General features: G+C 41.2%; 1 protein-coding gene across 2 annotated transcripts in view; it reads left to right on the top strand.

Moving 5' to 3' along the window:
• The window catches only part of SOS1 (sodium proton exchanger, putative (NHX7) (SOS1)), a 92,486-nt gene extending 70,058 nt beyond the window's left edge, over positions 1-22,428 (top strand). For both annotated transcript variants that reach the window (XM_059589699.2, XM_059589700.2), the window contains 8 exons: positions 5,946-6,248; positions 7,461-7,558; positions 7,714-7,845; positions 7,954-8,172; positions 8,266-8,472; positions 8,808-9,069; positions 20,975-21,264; positions 21,648-22,428. In XM_059589699.2, coding sequence (XP_059445682.1) covers positions 5,946-6,248; positions 7,461-7,558; positions 7,714-7,845; positions 7,954-8,172; positions 8,266-8,472; positions 8,808-9,069; positions 20,975-21,264; positions 21,648-21,953 — 1,817 coding nt within the window. In that variant the 3' untranslated portion in view covers positions 21,954-22,428. The remainder of the gene's footprint in view (positions 1-5,945; positions 6,249-7,460; positions 7,559-7,713; positions 7,846-7,953; positions 8,173-8,265; positions 8,473-8,807; positions 9,070-20,974; positions 21,265-21,647) is intronic.
• The last annotated feature ends 885 nt before the right edge of the window (positions 22,429-23,313 follow it).

Genomic DNA, 23,313 nt, shown 5'->3' with positions numbered 1-23,313 from the left:
AAGGAGCGAAACTTGTACCAACCGCTCTCTAAGGACCTGAAGAAAATGGAACAGCAACGTCAAGATGTGGATGTGGTTCGGTTTCTTCTTGGCTTGAAACCTGAGTTTGAGTCGGTTCGTGCGCAGATTTTGGGGGGTTCTACACTTCTCTCACTTCCTGAAGTCTTTTCTCGGATTCAGCGTGCTAATCTTATTGATCATAGCTCTCAGATAAGTTCTGAGCGTACCGGTGAGCGCGCTGCTTTTATTGCTGCCCGTGGAAGTTATGTAAGTTCTCGTGGGGGACGGGGTGGTCGTGGTGGACGTGATTCTCGAGGTGGAGGTCGCATTGGAGGTCGTGGGCCTCGCAAATGCACTCATTGTGGTCATACTAACCATTCTGTGGATTTTTGTTGGGATTTACACGGCACACCATCTGGGTTGGCCAATCAGGTTGCTTCTCACGCTGATTCCCCAGCTCCATCTGGACCACCTGTTAGCTCGAGCTCACACTTCGAGAATGATTTGATCTCCATTCCGAAAGACGAGTATGCTCAGTTCTTAGCCCATAAGCGGGCTTCTACCTCTTCCACTGCTACTCCTGTTCAGTCAGGTACTGCATCTCACTGTCTTTTATCCTCCACTCGCGACTCTTGGATTATTGATTCTGGCGCCAATAAGCATATGACTGGTTCGTCCACTTCTCTCTGATTATTGTCCTGTTGATACACCCCACAGTGTCACTCTAGCTAATGGTTCCATCTCCACCATAGCCGGCTCTGGCCATACCCATTTGAGTCCAGATATTGAGTTGCTTTTTGTTCTACACGTTCCTGGTTTTCCTTTTAATTTGTTATTCATTAGTAAAATTATCAAAGCTCTTAATTGGTCTGTTAGTCCCTTCTTTGTGCATTTTTTAGGATCTCATGACGAGGAGGATGATTGGTATGGGGCATGAAGTTGGTGGCTTATATTATCTGGATCTTGCACCTTCATTTTCCTCATGTGCTTTACAGTCGTCAACCTTAGCTCTTCAGTGGCATTGTCATCTTGGTCATCCTTCCCTTCCTACGTTGAAGCATCAAGACCCGAGTCTTCGAAACGAGTTGTTCGTGTCTTGCAAAGCTTGTCAGCTTAGTAAGCACCGTCGTGTTTCTTTTCCGTCAAGAGTTGTTAGTCGTGTTTCACATCCTTTTGAGTTAGTTCATTCTGATGTATGGGGTCCTATGAATATTGCATCCAATAAATTTCATTATTTTGTGACCTTTGTGGATGATTTTTCCTGTATGACTTGGCTATTTTTAATGAAAAATCGTTCAGAGTTATTTTCTGTTTTCCGAATTTTTCGTATATGAACTTTGTGGATGATTTTTCCCATATGACTTGGCTATTTTTAATGAAAAATCGTTTAGAGTTATTTTCTGTTTTCCGAATTTTTCGTAATATGATTAAGACTCAATTTACTAAGAAAATTTGTATTTTGCGTTCTGATAATGCCAAAGAATACACATCCAGTTCTTTTACCTATTATTTGTCTGATCAAGGCATTATCCATCAAACATCATGTGCTCACACTCCACAACAAAATGGAGTGGCTGAACGCAAGAATCGTCATTTATTGGATGTTGCACGCTATCTCTTATTTCATATGCATGTCCCCAAACATTTTTGGAGTGACGTTGTTCTTACTGCTTGTTACCTCATTAATCGAATGCCCTCCTCAGTCTTAGATGGTGCTTCTCCTCATTCTCTCTTATACTGTTCTTCACCCGCATTTGCCTTACCACTTAGGGTTTTTGGGTGTGTTTGTTATGTTCATAATTTGGGTCCTGGTTATGATAAACTTGATCCTCGTTCTACCAAATGTGTCTTTCTTGGTTATTCCACAACTCAGAAAGGATATCGTTGTTATAGTCCTGTTCTTCGCCGCTACTTTACTAGCGCCGATGTCACCTTTGTTGAGTCTCTTTCCTATTTTCCTCTTGATGCGTCTTTCGGAGCGTCTACTCTTCAGCCTGATGTAGCGTCTAAGTCTGTCATGTTGCCTCCACCTTCACCTGCTCCTCTCCAGGTCTATACACGTCGGCCACGCCCATCAGCTCCTGCACCTCCACCATCATCCTCCTTGTCTTCGGATCCGCTGGCACCTGCATCTGATTCCTTGCTCATTGCCCTACGGAAAGGTACACGTTCTTGCACTACTAAACATCCTATCAGTCAGTTTGTATCCACAAGTTCTTTATTTCCTTCCCATTCTTGCTTTATTTCCCATCTTTCTACTGTTTCCACCCCAAAGACAGTGCAGGATGCCTTATCTGACTCTAGTTGGAGGCAAGCTATGGAATTGGAAATGAAGGCCTTACATCAAAATGGTACGTGGGAACTTGTTCCATTACCCCCTGCTAAGAAGACTGTTGGTTGCAAATGGGTATACACGGTTAAGTTTAATCTTGATGGTTCTGTTGAACGGTTGAAAGCTCGTTTGGTTGGTAAGGGTTATACACAGACATATGGTATTCATTATGATGAGACGTTTTTTCCAGTTGCCAAAATCTCTTCCGTTCATATTCTTATTTCTTTGGCTACTAATCTTAATTGGCCCTTATTTCAGTTGGATGTCAAAAATGCCTTTTTACATGGGGATTTACATGAGAAAGTTTATATGGAGCAACCACCTGGGTTTGTTGCTCAGGGGGAGTATCGGAGTTGTGTTTGTAAGTTAAAAAAGGCTTTGTATGGTCTCAAGCAATCTCCACGGGCATGGTTTGGGAAGTTCTCTGAGGCCGTTATGGAGTTTGGTCTTCAGCGTTGTCAGACAGATCATTCAGTATTTCACTTGCATACAAATGCAGGCTACATTCGTCTTGTGGTATTTGTGGATGACATTGTGATTACAGGTGATGATTCAGGAGGTATTGCTCGATTGAAACTGTTTTTACAGCAGAAGTTTCATACAAAAGATTTGGGAAAACTCAGATATTTCTTGGGGATTGAAGTTGCTAGATCCCGAAAGGGTATCAATTTATCTCAAAGAAAATATGCACTTGATTTGTTAGAAGAGACAGGTCTCCTGGGTGCTCGTCCTGTTGACACTCCAATGGATCCTAATCAGAAATTAGTAAAAGATGAAGGAGAATTATTTGAAGATCCTAGTAGGTATCGTCGTTTGGTTGGAAAGTTGAATTATCTCACTATTACTAGGCCAGACATTTCATATGCAGTTGGTGTTGTTAGTCAATTCTTGGAGGCTCCTAGAGTTTTACATTGGGAAGCTGTTACTCGTATTATTCGATATTTGAAAGAAGCTCCTGGCCTTGCGATATTGTATAGACCGAATAGACACCTCCGGGTAGAAGGGTTTACTGATGCAGATTGGGCAGGTTCCCTCCCAGATAGGCGATCTACTACAGGGTATTGCACATTCTTGGGTGGTAATCTGGTGAATTGGAAAAGTAAGAAATAGACGGTGGTGGCACAGTCAAGTGCTGAGGCAGAATACAGGGCAATATCTAATACTGCTAGTGAATTAACGTGGTTACAACATTTCCTACAGGAGATTGGATTCACCGCTCCTACTCCTATCCCGTTATTTTGTGACAATCAAGCGGCTATACATATTGCGTCTAACTCTGTTTTTCATGAAAGAACTAAGCATACTGAGGTCGATTGTCACTTTGTTTGAGATAAGATACTCAGCAGAGATATATCTACACCATTTGTGAAGTCTGGAGATCAACTAGCTGATATGTTTACAAAGTCCTTGTGTCGAAAGAAGTTAAAGTTTATTTGTTCCAAGCTGGGCTTATATGATATATATGCTCCAGCTTGAGGGGGAGTGTTAGATGAGCATATTAGGGTTAATATATTATATGGGGTATTTTGGTCTTTGTTCTCAATGTTACATTATATATATATATATATATATATATATATATATATATATATGAAGTATGAGAGGAGAAGGCTACGTGAAACGACACAGCCTCTTCTTTCTTCTCATTACATGCAAACCCTAAATCCCTCTAACAAGGAGAAAAGGACACATGATGGCGTTTTGAAAGTTCACAAGTTTCATACTGAAACATAGAAACATTCTTACGCAAAAATAAAGAAGAAAATATGCATTGCAACAATAAAAAGGAAGGATGCCCTAGTTGTTGATGCCAAAGCCAGATTTTTGCTACAGAGTCATCCGCCCGAACAGTATGATAAGCATGTGTGAGCCGATCTTGTGTCCTAAGTTGAGAATTCAAGTAGTACAAACTATTCCTCAAGCTACTATTGCTAATCATCCTCCTCGTGACTAGGTCCTCAATGAAATCATAATGTGAGTAGAAAATGACTCGACTCAAATCAAGGGTAATACGTTCGATGGATAATAATTTAGTGGCAAAACCAGGTTCATGAAGGACATAAGACATGGTTATAGAGGTTGTGACAAGAATAGATCCCTTACCCGACATTGGTGACAAACAATCATCAGTTGTTCTAACGTTTTCTCTACCGAAACAAGGATTATCTTAAGAAAATAAAGGAAATATACCAGTCATATGATCAAAGGCACCAAAGTAGCAAATGCATTTAGAGCAGTGGCTAAATTACCGGTAGTTCAGGATTATCTGTCATTCGGCAAATTACTGACCTATCATTTTTTCAAAGATCTAAATGACATAGCATCTTCAATGACCTTGAACGACATGTCGTTTTTCATCACCAAAAGGACGACGGGTCGTTTTGCTTCCCGGATACAATCTTTGTGCACAGCCACCGAAGATCCTCAAAAATTCCAGAGAAACCTTAGAAGCCATCTAATAAAGGACATAAGACATGGTTATAGAGGTTGTGACAAGAATAGATCCCTTACCCGACATTGGCGACAAACAATCATCAGTTGTTCTAACGTTTTCTCTACTGAAACAAGGATTATCTTAAGAAACTAAAGGAAATATACCAGTCATATGATCAAAGGCACCAAAGTAGCAGATGCATTTAGAGTAGTGGCTAAATTACCTGTAGTTTAGGATTATCTGTCATTTGGCAAATTGATGAACAACTTGTCATTTTTTCGAAGATATAAACGACACAGCATCTGCAATGACCTTGAACGACATATCGTTTTTCATCACTGCTTCCCAGATACAACCTTTGTTTACAGCCACCGGAGATCCTCAAAAATTCTAGAAAAACCTTAGAAGCCATCGAATATGCAAAAAAGATAACCCTTCACGATTGAGTCATCTAAAAAAGTATTAAGTGTTCATGATGGATCAACCACTACAAATCTTCACCATTCGTCGGTTGGATGACCCAGAGTAATCCGGCAACACCTTCTGTGAGTGGTGCGACCTAGATGATGGCAAGCAACATCCAGTCGCACAACCATAGAGATGTGGGTGCACCAATTGCACAACCACCGGAGAAAAAAAAACGCATTCTGATGTCAAGTTGAAGAAGAGAATTCCTTATTTGATGATGAAATTCCACCTGTTTACATGGGCTTAACTAGGAGAGAATACAAAGTTATTATGGAAAGAAAATAGTAGGAGATTACAATAAAATAAAATCTGAGAATAAAATCGGGGAGAATAAAATAGTTTCCATCTTTCGCAGGTTCTGGTTGACATCTTTCACTATCACACAGTTTCTTCAAATGTTATTTTCTCTCTCTTTTTTTTCTTTTTTTTTTTTTTTTCTCCAATAAGTAGGTTTCTCATAATGTGAATAGCATTGCTTATTGATAATGTCACATTCTTCTCTGAAATTTTTTGTTCTGGTTACATAGTTGTAAATTTATTGTGTTAAATATATTCCTGAACACACACAACCAGCTAAAGATTCCTGTCGTGGTAAAAACTTCTTTAAATAAATTTGATGCTTATCATCCTTCCACCTTCATTGTAGAATTTGATGCTTGCTCCACCCAAGGTAACTTCCTTTGCTGATTTAAGGAGCATTTCTCTTATTAGGTGTCCAAGCTGCATACTGGGGGATGCTTGATGAAGGAAGGATTACACAAACTACTGCAAATCTTTTGATGCAGTCAGTTGATGAAGCTCTTGACTTGGTTTCACATGAGCCTTTATGTGATTGGAAAGGTTTAAAAGCTAATGTTCATTTCCCAAGTTATTACAAGTTACTTCAAACGAGCATTTGCCCGCAAAAGTTGGTTATGTATTTCATCGTTGAAAGGTTGGAATCTGCATGTTACATTTGTGGTGCATTTCTTCGTGCCCATAGAGTCGCACGACGGCAACTACATGACTTTATAGGTAACACAAATTTCCTTGGTCATTGTCAACATGCTTTTCTGGTTAAGGAATTGTTATTCATCTCACACTTTTCCTTTTCTATTTAAATCATTTTCTTTTCCTTTTTCGTTATTTTCACTTCTATATCTCAACACCCCCTGCCCCCCTTTTTTCTTTCTATGTACTTATGAACAAATTCGATTATCTTGATCATAAGGTCCACAAGAGGGCAGAAATCCTTAATGGTTTTTACTGTCCTCCATTTTAAGCAAAAAAACATGTGCTTATTAACAACATTAGAAACTATGATGGTAAGACCAACAACATTAGAAACTATGATGGTAAGACCATTATTCCTACTTTAGCATATATAAATACCAGTTCAGTCCTTGAACTTACATAGCAAGCCCTGATTTTAGTGATTTATGATAGTCAAGTTCTCAGCAATCTAAGAGCACAATGAAAATCTCTTCAATATTCCTATGCTTGTTTTAGTATTTGTATGTTTAGAGCTTGATGATATAGATTGTTGGCCTGCTTCTGAACAGCTTAAGCTTTTGGGACTTATAGGTGAAAATAACTGACCGTATTTTTATGAATAGCCCCACACACTTTGTTATTATTTATAAAGGAAAGTTACATACTTTGACCCAAATACATCTACTTAGTACTTACAAGATAAACTTAAGTCACATCTTCTGAATTAAATGACCATTAGATAAAATATAATTCATCCTAATCTAGCACTCGCCCTTAAGTTGGAGAATATGTCATATAATTCCCGGACATGGAACAAATAATGCAACTTGTCTAGGACCCAGAGCATTGGTGAACAAATCTATCAATCAATCTTCTGTTTTCACATATGGAGTAACTATTTCTTTATTAGTTAAGGAAAGCATTGAAGAACAAAATCCTGTACATCATGCAAGCATTGTCAAGGAAAGCATTGAAGAGCAAAATCCTGCAAGTCAACAGCTAAAACCAGATGAAAAAAAATATCAAACTACCGTGTGTGATTCGAAGGACCAAATCCATCCATTATTTGTGATTACCAAAACCATCCACCAAACGTGTATAAATATCCACAATATGTGTAAAGCAAAATCATCAAATAGAGTCTCATTTTATATACCTCTTTCGTTCTCCATCTCTAATTTTTACATGGTATCAGAGCAACCCCATTTATGGTGAAAATTTTATCTCTTCCTTGCACATCTGAGTCTTATTTAGGTAACAGTGATGGTGCTTCTGTTGTCATTGATGAAAGTAAGGCAGAAGGAGAAGAAGCAAGAAAGTTCCTGGAAGATGTTCGTGTAACTTTTCCTGAGGTATGTAAGCTAAACTCCCCACTGTATTTGATACGATGATCAGTTAAGCTGAATCCTAGTTGGTGTTCATTAGACATAGTCCCTTTGAACTATCATCCATATATTGTGTATGTTGGGGAATTATATTATATTAAAAGATTTTTTTTAATTTTCAGGTTTTGCGGGTTGTGAAGACAAGACAAGTAACATATTCAGTGCTGAACCATTTAACTGATTATGTCCAAAATCTTGAAAAGATTGGGTTGTTGGAAGAAAAAGAGATGCTACATCTTCATGATGCTGTCCAGGTATCTTTCAGTGATGTTTTGTTGTTTACCTTTCTATTGTCTTCAGATTGTGTGTCACCTTATAAAAAAGAGATATTTACAAGAAATGTTGCTTCTGTTCCTGTGCAGACCGACTTAAAAAAGCTTCTAAGGAATCCTCCTTTGGTTAAGCTTCCAAACGCTAGAGATTTGATTAGTCGCCATCCTTTATTTGGGACTGTTCTTTCTTCAGTCTTTGCACCCCATGAAAGTTCTACTAAAGAAACAATGAAGCTGCATGGTGTGACACTTTACAAAGAAGGCTCTAAGCCAAATGGTATTTGGCTTATTTCAAGTGGGGTGGTCAAGGTAAATACAGAATTATCCTTGGATGTTCTGTGATGCATGACTTTCTTGTTTTGCCTGTGGAACATGACATGAATGAGAACTTTTGTTCTGCAGTGGATGAGTAAGAGCATAAAAAACAAGCACTCACTTCATCCAACTTTTACACATGGGAGTACGTTGGGCCTATACGAAGTGCTAAGTGGAAAGCCTAATATTTGTGACATGATCACAGATTCCATGGCTCTTTGTTTTTTTGTTGAAAGTGAGAAGATACTTTCAGTTCTCCGGTCAGATCCATCAATAGAAGACTTTCTGTGGCAGGTGTGGCTATACTAACTTTGCAAAAATAGATATAAAGATATTACCAGTTTACAAATTTCATTATCATTGAAGCTGCCATAGCATGAATAGCCTTCATCCATGGGTAATCAACTTCTAGGAAATTGCAATTATAAGGTCAATGTAACTACGAAGCTCTTTGGTGCCCAAGTGTGGCACATATATATCCATTTCTTATCAAATATGCATTATAGATGTGTTCCAGTATATTTATAATGTCTGAGAAGCATAAAAAAGTTTAGGTGATAATGTAAATGATAACTGGCTCCATTAAGGTATGAGTATTGGTCTCTGAATCAATTAATCTTGCTTTGCAGGAAAGTGCTATTGTACTTGCTAAACTCTTGCTTCCTCAGATATTTGAGAAAATGGCAATGCACGATTTGAGGGCTCTTGTTGCTGAAAGATCAATAATGAATTTATACATAAGGGGAGAAACTATAGAAATTCCTTACCATTCCATTGGCTTTTTATTAGAAGGATTTTTGAAAACTCAAGGTGTTGAAGAACTGATTATATCACCTGCCACTTTGTTGCCTTCACATGGGAGTCTAAGCTTCCAAAGTCTGGAATCATCAGGTACGAGAAGGATTTATCTCCTTATATGTCTCCAAAGTATGGGCTGGGTAAAGATAAAACTTATAACGCATGTGTTGGAACACTCAAAACATCTTTAATAAGCATGAGTAGACCTCCGAGAACAATAGTTTGCTTTTAACAAGCATGTATGTTAGTACTTAGTATGCATTTGGTATTGCAATTTCATATACAAAAAATGCAATTTTAAATTAAATCGTAGAAAATAAATTGTTTGGGATTGCCTTTTTAAAAAATTGCAATTTGAAAAACACGATTATAAAGGTCAAATTGTGATTTTAAAGATCAAACTGCGATTTTGCTAAACGCTTAAGTGCATTTTTAAAAACTTGAAATCACAAACTCAAATGGACCCTTAATCAATTTGAACTCTTGCTTTACTACAATCATTTTTACCTCTTATTTGCTTGGCCCATACAAATACAGGGTTATATCCAAAAATGGTCCCTGTGCTTTTCATGTTTGTCAAAACACTGTTTTTCCACTATTCGATTCTCCATTCTTCTAAATGGTTCGCCTACGGGGTTTTTTAGTAGCTCTTGAGGAGTGAGACAGGGGGATCCTGTCTCTCCCTTTTTATTTGTAGTGGTTATGGAGGCATTCAGTAAAATGATGACCGCGTCGGTGGAGAGAAGGCTCATGTCTGGATTTTCTGTGGGCTCACGAGAAATTGTGGTATCACACTTGTTGTTTGTAGATGACACGGTAATATTTTATGAACCTAATGTAGAACAAGTCCGAAATTTGAGATGTCTGTTGCTCTGTTTTAAAGCGGTCTTAGGATTGAAGATAAACTTGTCTAAATCTGATATCATTCCTGTGGGAGAGATAGATGATGTGGAAGGGCTGGCTAGAATACTTGGTTGCGGAGTGGCTTCGCTGCCAATTACGTATTTGGGTCTTCCTTTGGGTGCACATTACAAGGCATCCCATATTTGGTCCACCATTATTGCAAAAATGGAGAATAAATTGGCGGGTTGGAAGTGGATGTACTTATCAAAGGGAGGTAGGTTAACACTGATCAAAAGCACCCGCTCAAACTTACCAACATACTCTCTATCACTATTCCCTATTCCAATGGGAGTGGCGAATCGTCTCAAAAAACTACAGAGAGACTTCCTGTGGGGTGGAATTGGTGATGAATTCAAGTATCATTTGATGAAGTGGTCAAAGGTGTGTAGGCCAATGAAGTTTGGGGGTTTGGGGGTGCGAAACTTGATTCAATTTAATCATGCATTGATGGGTAAATGGTTTTGGAGGTATGTGACAGAACGGGAGGCATTATGGAGGAAGTTGGTAAAAATTAAGTATGATAGTCATAGGGGTGATTGGTGCTCCAAGGAGGTAGGGGGAACGTATGGAAATGAATTCGAAGGGGATGGGAGGGCTTTGCGCATAATGTGTGGTATGATATAGGAGATGGTACTAAAGTATTATTTTGGCATGATGTGTGGTGTGGGGAACGTCCTCTAAAACTCGTGTATCTATAATTGCTTAATATTGCTTGTAACAAATATGCGTGGGTGGAAGAGTATATGGAGATCCCGAATGATATTCTTCATTGGAATGTCCGGTTTTTCGGCTTGTGCATGATTGCAAATTGGAGGTTGTATCGCGATTCTCTGAATTGCTGTATTCCCAAAAAATAAGATTTGGAGGTGAAGATAAAATTTGTTGGGTTCCGTCCAAAAAAAAAAAAATACTTTTGAAGTAAAATCTTATTATCAATCTCTCTCTACAACAGCATAGGCGTTTGGTCCTTGGAAAAGTATTTGGAAGATGAAGGCTCCTTTGAGAGTGGCTTCTTTGTGTGGACGGCGACTGTAAGAAAAAGTCTCACTTTGGATAATTTACGGAAGAGGAATGTTGTGGTGATAGAGTGGTGTTACATGTGTAAACACTGTGGAGATTCCATTGACATCTACTCCTGCATTGTGAGGTTGCAACTGAGTTATGGAATGTGTTTTTTCAACTTTTTGGAGTTAGTTGGGTTATGCCGTGACAGGTGAATGATGCAGCATTCCTTAGTGGGCTGCAACAAAGAACAACAATAAAGAACGGATAGGTATTTCTAGATCTTTATTCTATCAAATGATCTAAGAAATTTTCTCTAAAACGCTAGATACTCTCTAGGTTTTGAAGGGAAAACAGAAGAACGCCCAACTCTAAGGCATCTTATTGAACAAAACTCAATCATAAACAACAACCGCGTTCTAGGGTCTATAAAACGTGTATATATAGGCCCCCAAACCCTAAACCTAATAAAAGTACGAACTTAAATCAAATTGAAATTCTAAGGAGCTCGTCCGGACGGATCTTAAACGCCCCGAACGGCCACGGACATAAAACTTAAGAACGTGAAATTAACATAGTCGTCCAGACGGTCTCTGGACGAGGATTCCAGGCGAAGCTCTCGGGTTGAGGCTCATTCGGACGGGCTGCAGATGAGCTTTTAGACGAGGCTTCCTGATCTACATCATTTTCCACAGGTTGGAGAGAATTCGTCCTCGAATTCAGATGGATCTTTCCACGATCCTTTGGGTGTCTTGTCAACTTGTTCCATTCTCCCTTTCTCAAGGTCAAGACAAGGCAACACCCCACAAGAAACGTGATGCTCTTAATCACCAGCAGACTATGATGATTATTTTTTTGATAAGTAAAGATATATTATCAAAGCGCAGAAGGGCGCAACCCTAGTACACAGGGAGTATACAAGAGAGCGACTAAGAGGGAGAAAAAGACGAAGAGAACATAAAAAGGAAATCAGGGAAGCTTATCACTAAGGGTGCTAGCCAGCCAACGGTCCAAGTGAAAAGGGTGTACAAGAAAAAGTGTAGAACCTCAATATTCCTAGACGAGTCCTCGAAACATTTAGCATTTCTCTCGATCCAGATGCACCACATAAGACAAAGAGGAACCATCTTCCACACAACAGCACTACAGGATTTGCCACCCGCCCACCAAGAAGTATACAACCCCCTGACGCTACCAGGCATCACCCAACACAAACCAAACCGAGAGAAAATGGCATTCCACAAGATACTCGCAACCCCACAATGAAGAAAGAGATGGTCAACTGACTCCCCATCCGATTCACACATGCAACAACGGTTGATCACAACAATAGCTCTCTTCCGAACATTATCCAGGGTTAGAGTCTTCCCAAGCGCAGCCGTCCAAGCAAAAAAAGCCACTCTCGAAGGAACCTTGGTACGCCATATGCTCTTCCAAGGGAAGGGGGAAGGATCTTTGGAAGCAAGGATCCTGAAATAAGATCTAACCTCAAATTTTCCTTTTCTTGAAGCGTTCCACCACATCCTATCCTCCCCAAGTGCGAATACAAGAGAGAATAAAAAGAGGCCAAGACCTCCACTTCCCAATCTTGAACCCTGCGAATGAAAGAAACATTCCATTGCACAGAGCCATTTATACACTCCCTATTATCCGCAATAGACGCATCCTTATTGGTGGCAATATTGAAAAGTCCAGGAAAAGCATCCTTGAGAGACATGTCACCGCACCAGATATCCTCCCAAAACCTGATATTGGACCCAATCCTAGGATCCAATCTAATGTGGCATTGAAACGACCTCCACCCCCTGCTAATGTACTTCCATAACCCCACCCCGTGCGAACCACTGGGGTCCCTGGATCACCAACCACCCCAAACCGCACCATACTTTGCCACCAGAATCTTCCTCCACCAAGCCTCTTCCGGATCCCTAAGCCTCCCTTTGAGATCGGAGAACATACCTTATTCCAACTAATCAGGTGGAAGTTAAACTCATCATTAATCCCACCCCATAAGAAATCACGTTGAATTTTTTCCATATACTTCGTCACAGATGCAGGGATAGGAAACAGAGACAAAAAATAAGTGGGAAGATTGGATAAGGTGCTCTTAATGAGAGTAACCCTCCCCTCCCCTCCCCCCCTTAGACAGATACAGCCGTTTCCATGGGGCCAGCCTTCTGGCATACTTCTCCAACATGTCCTCCCAACTGGCCTTAACCATAAACGGGGCCCCCCAACGGGAGACCCAAATATTTCAAAGGCATAGAAGCTGATCTGCAACCAAGGATGCCTGCCAAAGTGCCCGTATTGTTCATACTACCAACAGGGACCAAGACAAATTTAGCCAGATTCACCTTTAACCCTGAAACAACTTCAAAGCAAACGAGTAATGCACCAATGTTTCTAACTTGATTAGGATCTGCCCCACAAAAAACCAAAATGTCATCAGCAAAGAGAAGGTGAGAGACAATAACCCGATCCGACTCTCTGCATCCCACCAAAAAACCCAAGATGAGACCCCTGTTTATCGAGGCATTGATCAACCTGCTAAACGCCTCCATGACTAGAACAAACAAGAAAGGAGAAAGAGGGTCTCCTTGCCTCACGCCCCGCGAGCTATCAAAGAAACCGGAAGAGGATCCATTGATCAAAACCGAGAAACGCACAGTTGAAATGCAATGTTCAATCCAAGAGCACCATTTCTCTCCAAAACCGCATCTTCTTAGAATGTAAAGTAGAAACTTCCAATTCATATGATTATAGGCCTTTTCCATATCCAATTTGCACAACAAGCCAGGTTCCCCTGATCTGATTCGGCTGTCAAAGCATTCATTGGCAATAAGAACTGAGTCCAAAATTTTCCTACCTTTAACAAAGGCATTCTGAGGCTTAGAAATGTCCCTATCCATCACTTCATTCTATTGGCTAAGACCTTTGCAACAATCTTGTATGCCCCTCCCACAAGGGTAATTGGACGAAAATCCTTTATATCAGAAGCTCCATTGGTCTTCGGAATAAGAGAGATAAACGTAGTGCTGAGGCTTTTTTCAAATTTACCTCGCTCATGGAACTCCGCAAAAACCGCCATGATGTCCTCCTTAATCACCACCCAGCACTCTTGGAAAAATGCCATAGAAAAGCCATCCGGGCCCGGCGCCTTGTCCCTATCCATACCTTTCACCACCTCCCACACCTCCCTTTCCTCGAAAGGAGCTTCCAACCTAGAGACCTCTCCAACATTCAACATATCAAAATCAAGATCATCTAGCCTCGGTCTCCAGCTGAGACTCTCTGAGAATAGGGACTGGTAAAAATTGGTAATGTGATTGCTAATGACCCCTTGATCTGAAGTTGTAGAGCCCCCCACAGATAGAGACTCAATAGAATTATGTCTTCTGTTTGCATTAGCAATCTGGTGGAATAATTTCGTACATTTATCTCCTTCTTTCAACCAACGAATTCTAGATTTTTGCCTCCAACTAATCTCCTCCTGTAAGAGAAGAACCTCCAAATCTCTGGCTAACAACCTCTTCCTCCCAATTTCATTAGCTGATAACCCTCTCTCTTCCTCCTTCCTATCAAGAGCCTTTATATCATCCATGCGAGCCTTAATACGCCCTCCCACATTGCCAAATTCCTGGTCATTCCAACTCTTAATGTCCCCCTTAAGAGCTTGCAACTTTTTTGCCAGAATAAAACTCGGAGTACCATAGAAATGGTAAGACTCCCACCAGCACCTTACTTTGTCCACAAAACCCTCTACTTTAAGCCACATATTCTCGAACTTGAAGGGTCTCTTACCTCCTCCCAAGAAGCAACTACAATCAAGAATAATGGGCGCATGATCCGAACACACCCGAAGCAACCTCTTTTGTCGCATACTTGGGTAACGAGCTTTCCATTCCGAAGAGACTAGGAAACTATCTAGCCTTGACCAGGAATGGTTGTTAGACCAATTAGAGACCCCCCCGACTAACGGGAAATCCATAAGACCCTGCTCCGATATAAAATCTGCAAAATCCCTCATTGCGGATCGAGAATAAGCCCCCCCCCCCCCCCCCCCAACCTTTCACTAGGAAACAGAGTAGCATTGAAATCCCCACCAATACACCAAGGCAAATCCCATCAACTCATAAGGCCCACCAACTCCTCCCAAAGGAGACACCTTATGTTGTCTCTATTAGGACCATACACCCTTGCAAAAGCCCACATGAAACCATCATCAACGTTTCTAAACGAGCAGGCCGCCACAAATCTGCCCAAAGCAACCTCAACCTTCGTAACTCCTCTTCTATCCCACATCACCAAAATACCACCCGAAGCCCCTCTAGAAGGTACATAGCACCACTCTACATAAGGACACCCCCACAAACTCCTCACAAAATTGTTGGTGACAAAGTCCACCTTCGTTTCTTGAAAACACACTATGTCCACCTTCCAATTTCTAAGAAGATTTCTGACCCTCAACCTTTTATCCCTTAGGTTCAAACCCCTCACATTCCAAGAAAGAATATTCGGCTTCATTAAATAGTCCGAATAGCCCTCCCCTTTTTACTATCCCGCAAAGAACTTCCACTGTGCACCTCATAATTAACAGAGGAAATAAGGTTATTGAGCTCTCTCTTACCTTTTTTTCCCGTATGTGCTTCCATGGCCTCTCCCGCATCTCCCACATCCTCACCAATGACCTCATTATCAGCCATTATAAACCCAAAAGTCTCTGCCAATTTCCCAGCTTCTCCATCACAAGAGACACCCATGAGCTTGCTAAATTGAGTTACAAACTCCACCGTAATCGGCTCTTGATCCTCAACTGATACCAAAGCCAAGGAATCAGGAGCGAACGACTCACCCTGCGAACTGCAATCCTTAACTCCTGACCTAACTTCACCCAGAGAGCAAAAGCTCTCATCACAAACACTGACCACAGCCCCCTTCCTCCTGAAAGAATCATCCGTGCCTGGCAAAACCCACTTCTCCAAACCCGGTGGGATCTCCCCCTGCAAAACGAGCTGCAACTGTCCAGCACTATTTCCCTCCCCCATCTTGCCCAGCTTGACACTAATCAAATGGCCTGAGCCTCCTCCCTCCCCCTTGTCGAATTTCCCCCCTGCCTTCAAAACTTCCGGCTGCCCCATCATTGCCGACTTCTTCAATATCGCATGAGCACCGGCAGCAGACCCAGAGGGTGTCGACAGGACAGAACAGGTCGGCATCTCCCTTCGAACACCTGCTGGAAAAGGCGCCGGCTCCTTACCCAATATTGCGCAAGCACCGGCAGCAAACCCAGAGGGTATCGACAAGACAGAACAGGACGGAATCTCACTTCGAACACCTGTCGGAAGAGTCGCCGGCTCCTTACCCAGAATTCCCGGGGCTGGGTCACACACCCACATCGACGCCGGGGCTTGAGCTACAAGACCGATCGTCGTGGGGAGCACCGCAACATTACCGGCGTCCAGAGCGCTGTCCATTGCGGCAATCTCCTTCGTCGACCCCTTCACTGACGGCAGTACCGTCATCGGCGCCTTTGCCAGCGACACAGAAAGGACCGGCACCCCTGGGCTCGTGTAATTCGAGTAAGGACGAAGTCCTTTGTTGGACGCCGACGCACCCAAATCCCCCTCCTTACCCGCAACCTTCCTTCTATAATATCTCAGAGCCTTGTTGGGTCCAGCACCCACGACAAAGGCCTTCTCCTTGAACTAGCCAGCCGTAGAATTGGGTTGGGCCATGGCCTGGTATATAATCTGACCACTTGACTGAGCTTGGGCCACCTGGATTTTAGGCGTAAAGGATCCAGACCCACAACTACAAGAGCAACGTGCGTCAAAACCTTTGAGACAAATCCTGATGTCCTCTTGTATCTTCAATAGTGATCTCTTCAGCTTTTCCTTCTCCCCTGCACACACGCAACCTTGACTGTACGATCCTGAAGTATGGTCTTCGCAGATTTGCTCCTCGTAACTTGAAGATTTCTTCTGCAGTACCCCACAGCTGGCACAACTATTCACCTCATACCTAATCGCCGGACCCTTCGCCGGAGCAGCCTCCTGAACTTCATGACCAGCTTTAACATGGCAATCAGCAAGCAAGGATTTCCCAAACGAATTACTGGTCCCAGCTCCTAACAACCATTTGGGAACTCTTGCAATCGGTTCTGCAAAGGACCCAAATGGTTCCTCTACCTGTTTCGATGATGAGAGCAATACCTTTGAAAAGCTTCTTCTTTGTTTCCCTGTCGCTGCGTTCCTAGCATCCCCAACAAAAGGTCGAACAAAATCAACAGCAATGCGCAGCTCCGACTGAAGCTGATCCCAACCCTTCCTATGCCTGCCCTCTTGCACCATAACTTTACCTCTTCTATCTCTACCGTCATACTCCTCTAAAACCAGAAAGCTCCCATGCCTATTGAAGCATTTCTGAGCTAAGGCACGTGGGAAACTACGACTAGATTCATCCCTAAAGACCCTTGAATCCTCCACCACCTTCAGCTCAGCAAAGATGTTCGCTAGCCAAACCGCTTCTCTCCATTCCAGCTATATCCAACGTGTCTTACCTCTGCATCGCTCTTGTAGTTTCAACACCGTATCTCCATTCTTTTCTATCACCACAAACTCCTTAGACTCCATTGTCCAGGCCCTTGACAACCCCATCTCAACTCAGTTCTCCAAAAAACTACTACTATGATGATTATTTTGAAGGCCCCGCACGCCGCCTTGCAATACGTTAGGCTTGTCATGCTTCCCTCGCATCTTTTCCCTTCCACATGCCATGAAAATACTCAAGAATGGGTTTGTCGTTGTCTCTTTTGTGAACATGTAATTCTCCTCAACCGCATAAAACTCATCACAATCATGGTTAGGAGAATCCAAAAAAATATCATCTACACCAAGGAAATCAACATAACCTACTTCTTCATCATTAAAATTAGGCCCTCTGCCTGGAAGGTCTTTATCAACCTCACTACAATCTGCGATGCCATCCATAGGTCCTTCCTCTTCCAAGGGGTCATCTTCTTCAGGGTAGAGGCTGCCAAACAAGGGAGGAAACCAGTCTTCTACGTACTCTCCCTCTAGGTCGAATGGCAGGGGCTTTTCCTTAGGATCTTCATCGTCATTGCTGAGATCGTCATCATAGGTTGGTGGAGAATCCCAATCCCGAATCTTTGTGAAGAATCTTCGTCATCGTGATTGGACTCTTCATAAATGAACTCGAATTCCTGGAACTTATCAATAGATTCACCTTCCTAATCCATATTGATGGAATTGGGGATCGCGAATAACGGTCAAGTTGGCCTATCACGGAATCTCCGCCTCAATCCTTGCCTTCCGCCATTGAGATCACGCCCTACTAAGGATAACCACGTCGTCCCTATCCACAAAACATGGAGTTGGTTGTCAACGATGAACATTAGGATCACCCATATTGTTCACTTGGTTAGTGTGGATCTCTATCTATCCCCTTAGTGTCTCCATCATCTCCTCTAAGCGTTGCCAACTAATTTCCGATTGACTCATCCTCTCTTTTGCCTCTCTAGGCACTTTCTTTTTGTCGTATTTTTCTATCTTTTCTTTAATAGGAGACCTTTTGGGTTGCAAGCAACCTTGGAAGTCCAGAGTGTCGAGCTTGACGCCTGCATCCCGTGTAATAGCATGTGCTTTTGCCGTAGGAAATTCCTTCCACACTCCGCGCCTTGCAAAAGGATTTACAGGTTCACTCTCAACGATAAATTTGTCTTCTTCCCCAATGTACCGTAGTCTTGGTTGACGACGACGAATGTTCGAACTACCCATGTCAGCCAAGTGATCGGTAGGGACTCCGTGTTGGCTGTGCACCCACTCCCTCTTCTGCACAGCTATACCACCAAACCTCTCCTCCATGTGCCGCAAACGAATTGCCGGTTGCTCCTTATGTGCCGCCTCCATGCGCCCGTGCACTTCGTTCATGTCTGCATAACGGTTGCCACTCCCCATTCATGGAAGGTAAACTTGAGCTCTGATACCAACTGATGCAGCGTGACTTAGTGGGCTGAAGCGAAGAACAACAATAAAGAATGGATAGGTATTTCTAGATCTTGATTCTATCAAAGGATCTAAGAAATCTTCTCTAAAACACTAGATACTCTTTAGGTTTTGAAGGGAAAACAGAAGAATGCTCAACTCTGAGGCTTCTTTTCGATCAAAACTCAATCATAAACAACAATCGCGTTCTATGGTCTATAAAACATGTATATATAGGCCCCCAAACCCTAAACCTAATAAAAGTACGAACTTAAATCAAATTGAAATTCTACGAAGCTCGTCCAAATAGAACTTAAGGCCGTCTGGACGACTACAGACATAAAACTTAAGAACATGAAATTAACATAGCCATTCAGATGGTCTCAGGACGAGGACTCCAGACGAGGCTCTCGGGTTGAGGCTTGTCCTGACGGGCTGCAAACGAGCTTGCAATCAAGGCTTGCTGTTCTACATCAGCGAAGGATTGCTTGGGGAGTTGGAGGGGACAATTGGGTAATAGGTGTGCTTTGCACCTATGGAGGCTCATTCCATTATGTGTAATGTGGTGGTGTCTATGGCAAGAACAGAATGCATGCCGCTTTGAGTATCATGAGAGCGATATGATTGAGTTGAGAAAGTTGGCGTTAAATACTTTGTTCTCTTGGAGAGTGATTTGGTCTCACTCACATGAGTCTACTTTTTCTGATTATAATTAGTAGGAGTTTCTTTCTATACATCCTGTGTACATGAGTTGTGCCCCTCAACGGGTTTGATAATATACTTGTTACTTATCAAAAAATGTTTATCAAAACACTCTTTGGGTTTTAAATAGAGAATAACTTTCATATAGACTTTATACAAACCAAGACCTTTGTGCCCTCTAATGAGAAAATGACATGTCAGTGAAATACCAAACATGAGAAACTCAAAAGCACCATATTTTTCTTCAACTCATCGTCAAAATCTCTATTCCCCATTCAAGACCATCAAAAGCCACCGCCCCCGTTCCTCCCTATCTGCACATCTCTTTCACTTTGTTTTTGCAATCCACAGGTTCTTTAGTTCAATTTTTCTTTTTTCTTTTTTCTTTTTTTTTCTTGTTTTTTTGTTCTGTTTTTGTTTTCTTTTAAAAAAAATTTGGTCATTCGGCTTTCTAAGATCAGTCCTATCCACTTGCCATTCTTGAAAGCCTCGTAAGACCTATAAACCATTGCTGCGTGTATATATTTGCCATATTCAGCACATCCCCTAAAACCCCAAAAAAAAGGGGAAAACAAAAGTGGCAGGGTGAAAATCTCCTCGGGGGTGGTGGTGGAGTTCTCCGCGCACCCAGTACTGGAGAAAGTGGATCGCAGGAGCCCCCTACCCCAGCGACCACCTCCACGTGGTAGGGGTTCCCTATGAGCTACCTCAGCAGTGTGGGGGTGGGTCACCAGAGATCCCCACCACCACTAGCTAAGGGAATTTTCCCCACCGCTACGGCCACAGCCAACGCTTTCCTTCTTTCTTTCTTTTCTTTTTTTCTTTTGTTTTACAGGATATATACCAATATTGCAAAGATTTACATGTGGCAGCGTTTTATAGGTCTTAGGTGAAATTTTTTAGTATAGTTGGCAAGTGGACGGAATGACTAATCTTATAAAGTCTAAAAGCCTAAGAACCAATTTTATCACTTTCTAAAACTCAAGGAATGTTATAATAAACATGAAAACCATAGACCCTTTTTGGATTTAACTCTAAAAAAAATTCTGGTTCTGAGTTTGTCCTTGGGCCTTAGTCACGTCAACTCATTTATGGCCATAATGAATCTTTATACTAAGAAGGTGAATGCGTGGGCTTAAACTGAAATTGGCTTGATCCTGTGTTGCTAGTAGTTCAGCTTTTGATGGTGCTCAAAACATTTGATGACCTATATGTTCTTTCCTTGAATTAATTTTCTTTAAGCACATTTCTCTTTCTAGGAAAATCGGCTCAAAGTTCCAGAAATGCAAACCATGCTATACAGGGGAATTCCAAAATTGCTAGTCTTCTTTGATCCTATTACGACCGAAAAACTGATTAAACATTCTGTTACTTATTGATGGTAACAGGCACCACAGGAGCCAGTTTTTCCCATCAAGGATGCAGGTATCTAGTTGAAACAAGAGCAAGAGTAATCATTTTTGACATTGCAGCATTTGAAGCAGATCGTGCTCTCCAACAAAGGCCGTCGTTCTTGGTACCTTCTTCAGCTGATCACCTCCATAGACCCCTTAGTAGGGAACATGTTAGTCTGATGAGTTGGCCAGAAAACTTCTACAACCAGAACCCTGAAGAGACCGACCGGAAAGCTAACTCCTTGTCTGCAAGGGCAATGCAGCTGAGCATCTATGGCAGCATGGTACACTCAGTTCTATATGTTCTTTGGTGATTCGATGTTCCTTCATGAAAGAAAAGCTTGGTTATGAAATGAACTTATTTGGCTTAGACTAAATTGTATACAGCCCTTCAGGATTTTCTCTTTTTTCTCGACTTTTTTTTTTCTTTTGGTTATTAAATATTTTAATCAGTTGGCTCTTTTGAAAAAGTTTGAAAACATCATTGAGTTGCTTGATTTTCTGTGCACAATAGTTTTTTCTTTTGCCCCCGCTTATGGGGAAAGGGCATTTGAAAGTCATTCTTAGTGCTCATTCAAAACTAACTATGCCTTGCCTTTTGGGAATGCTATCTTAATTATTTGGGTCTAACCTGTTTCTTGAACTTATTTCACTTAATTTTTGCAAGGTGGATATCCGACGGCGCACTCGAAGTTTTTCAAGAAGTAGTCTCATTAAACAATCACATTGCCTCTCATATCCGACAGTTCCTTCATATCCTGGCCACCGTCTTGTTTCTGTTAAATCAGAAGGAGCTGCTACTGTGAGGAGGAACCTTGGAATGAGTAAGTACACAGGAAATTTTACTCCTGCCCAGGAACAAAGTAAAGACCCAAGAGAGAGTCATGTAGTTGATGGTTCCAGTGACGAATCTGGAGCTGAGGATGAGCACGTAGTGAGAATTGATTCACCAAGTAGGCTTTCTTTTCGCTAGGCTTCTTGGAAGTCTTACATACTCATGGTCTGGCTGGTGTCCATGTAATTTTACTACGATCTAGTAACTCCTGGGACTAAGACGAGGCCAAATCCATGCTCTATTGAGAATCAGATCAGATGAGTGTAAAATTGGAATAGCTGGATCATAAACATAATAAGTTTTACAGCAAAACTCTTAAACGGTGCCGTCGCTCATGCCAAACATGTTTCCTTCCAATGCACGATCTACTTACAGATCAGAAAATTGGAATGCATTGTTCGGGCAACCAAAATGGAGTTTGCTTGTATAGAAAGATCCATATGTATCTCATCATAGTTGTCTTTCAGGTTAAAATGTTGGAGCAAAGTTGATGCTTCTGAATAAGATTGATGGTGCTTTCCATCAATTATTATACGTTGGTATATACCAAGTTATAAGGTGTTTGACAACATTATGCACAAACAATGTCAAAGCATAATACCCTTAGATTTCACCATTATGTCAAGATGTTGGAATTCTTTTTTGGCAGGAAAAAAAAAAACCAACTAACAATATCCTACTTGTTCATTACTCCCACGTAATTGCTTTAAAGGCAATGACAAGAGATGAGTGACCCTCAATAAAATGCTTTCCTTCTCATCTTTCTTTAGAAGTCTCCTTTCAAGGATTGCAAACTCTGTTCCCAAAAGGTAGATCAATCGGTTAGGACCACATCTAATAAAGTGGGGGTCACTAGTTAGTATTTTCTTCCCCTCTCTTGTGCGGACATATCAAAAAAAAAAAAAAAAAAACTCTTTCCACAATAAATATAACAGCAACACCCAAAAACTTTTTTTTTTTTTTCTAAGGAATATTGTGAATATTCATCATCTCAATACAGATCCAGAAAAGATCACACAACAAGAAAGAGAATTCTCTTTTCTTACAGTATCACCTATACTTGGTGGGACAGCCCTCAAGCAAGTAGACATAGTAACATGGGTGGTAACAAATGCGCAGCATTATTGGCGTCCCTCATTAAAAGCATAAATTTAGCGTTCTCCAAGCCACGTAGTTCCCTTTGAATAAATTCAATAAAATGACCATAGCTATTAGACATGGCTCCTCAAAAACAATAGCCTTGATAACTAAAAAAAAAAAATAGCCTTGATAACTAGCATGGCATCTCCCTCAACCCAAAAACTATATATACTAGTTCATAACTCGCGTTATGTGCAAGATTCTTCATTATAATTTAATTTAAAATTTTAAATGCATTTTTATTGTATTATTTATTATACATTGTAAAAAAGAAATCTTGCGCATGTAATATAGTGACACAATGCATGTTTAAATCATAGAAAATTATGTCACCTATTATATTTCAATCAAATAAAAC

The sequence above is a fragment of the Corylus avellana genome, chromosome 4 (assembly GCF_965113065.1).
Source record: "Corylus avellana chromosome 4, dhCorAvel1.hap1.2, whole genome shotgun sequence".
Lineage (NCBI taxonomy): Eukaryota > Viridiplantae > Streptophyta > Magnoliopsida > Fagales > Betulaceae > Corylus > Corylus avellana.
Note: the sequence above shows the minus strand (reverse complement) of the source record. Positions and strands in the feature narration are given on the sequence as shown.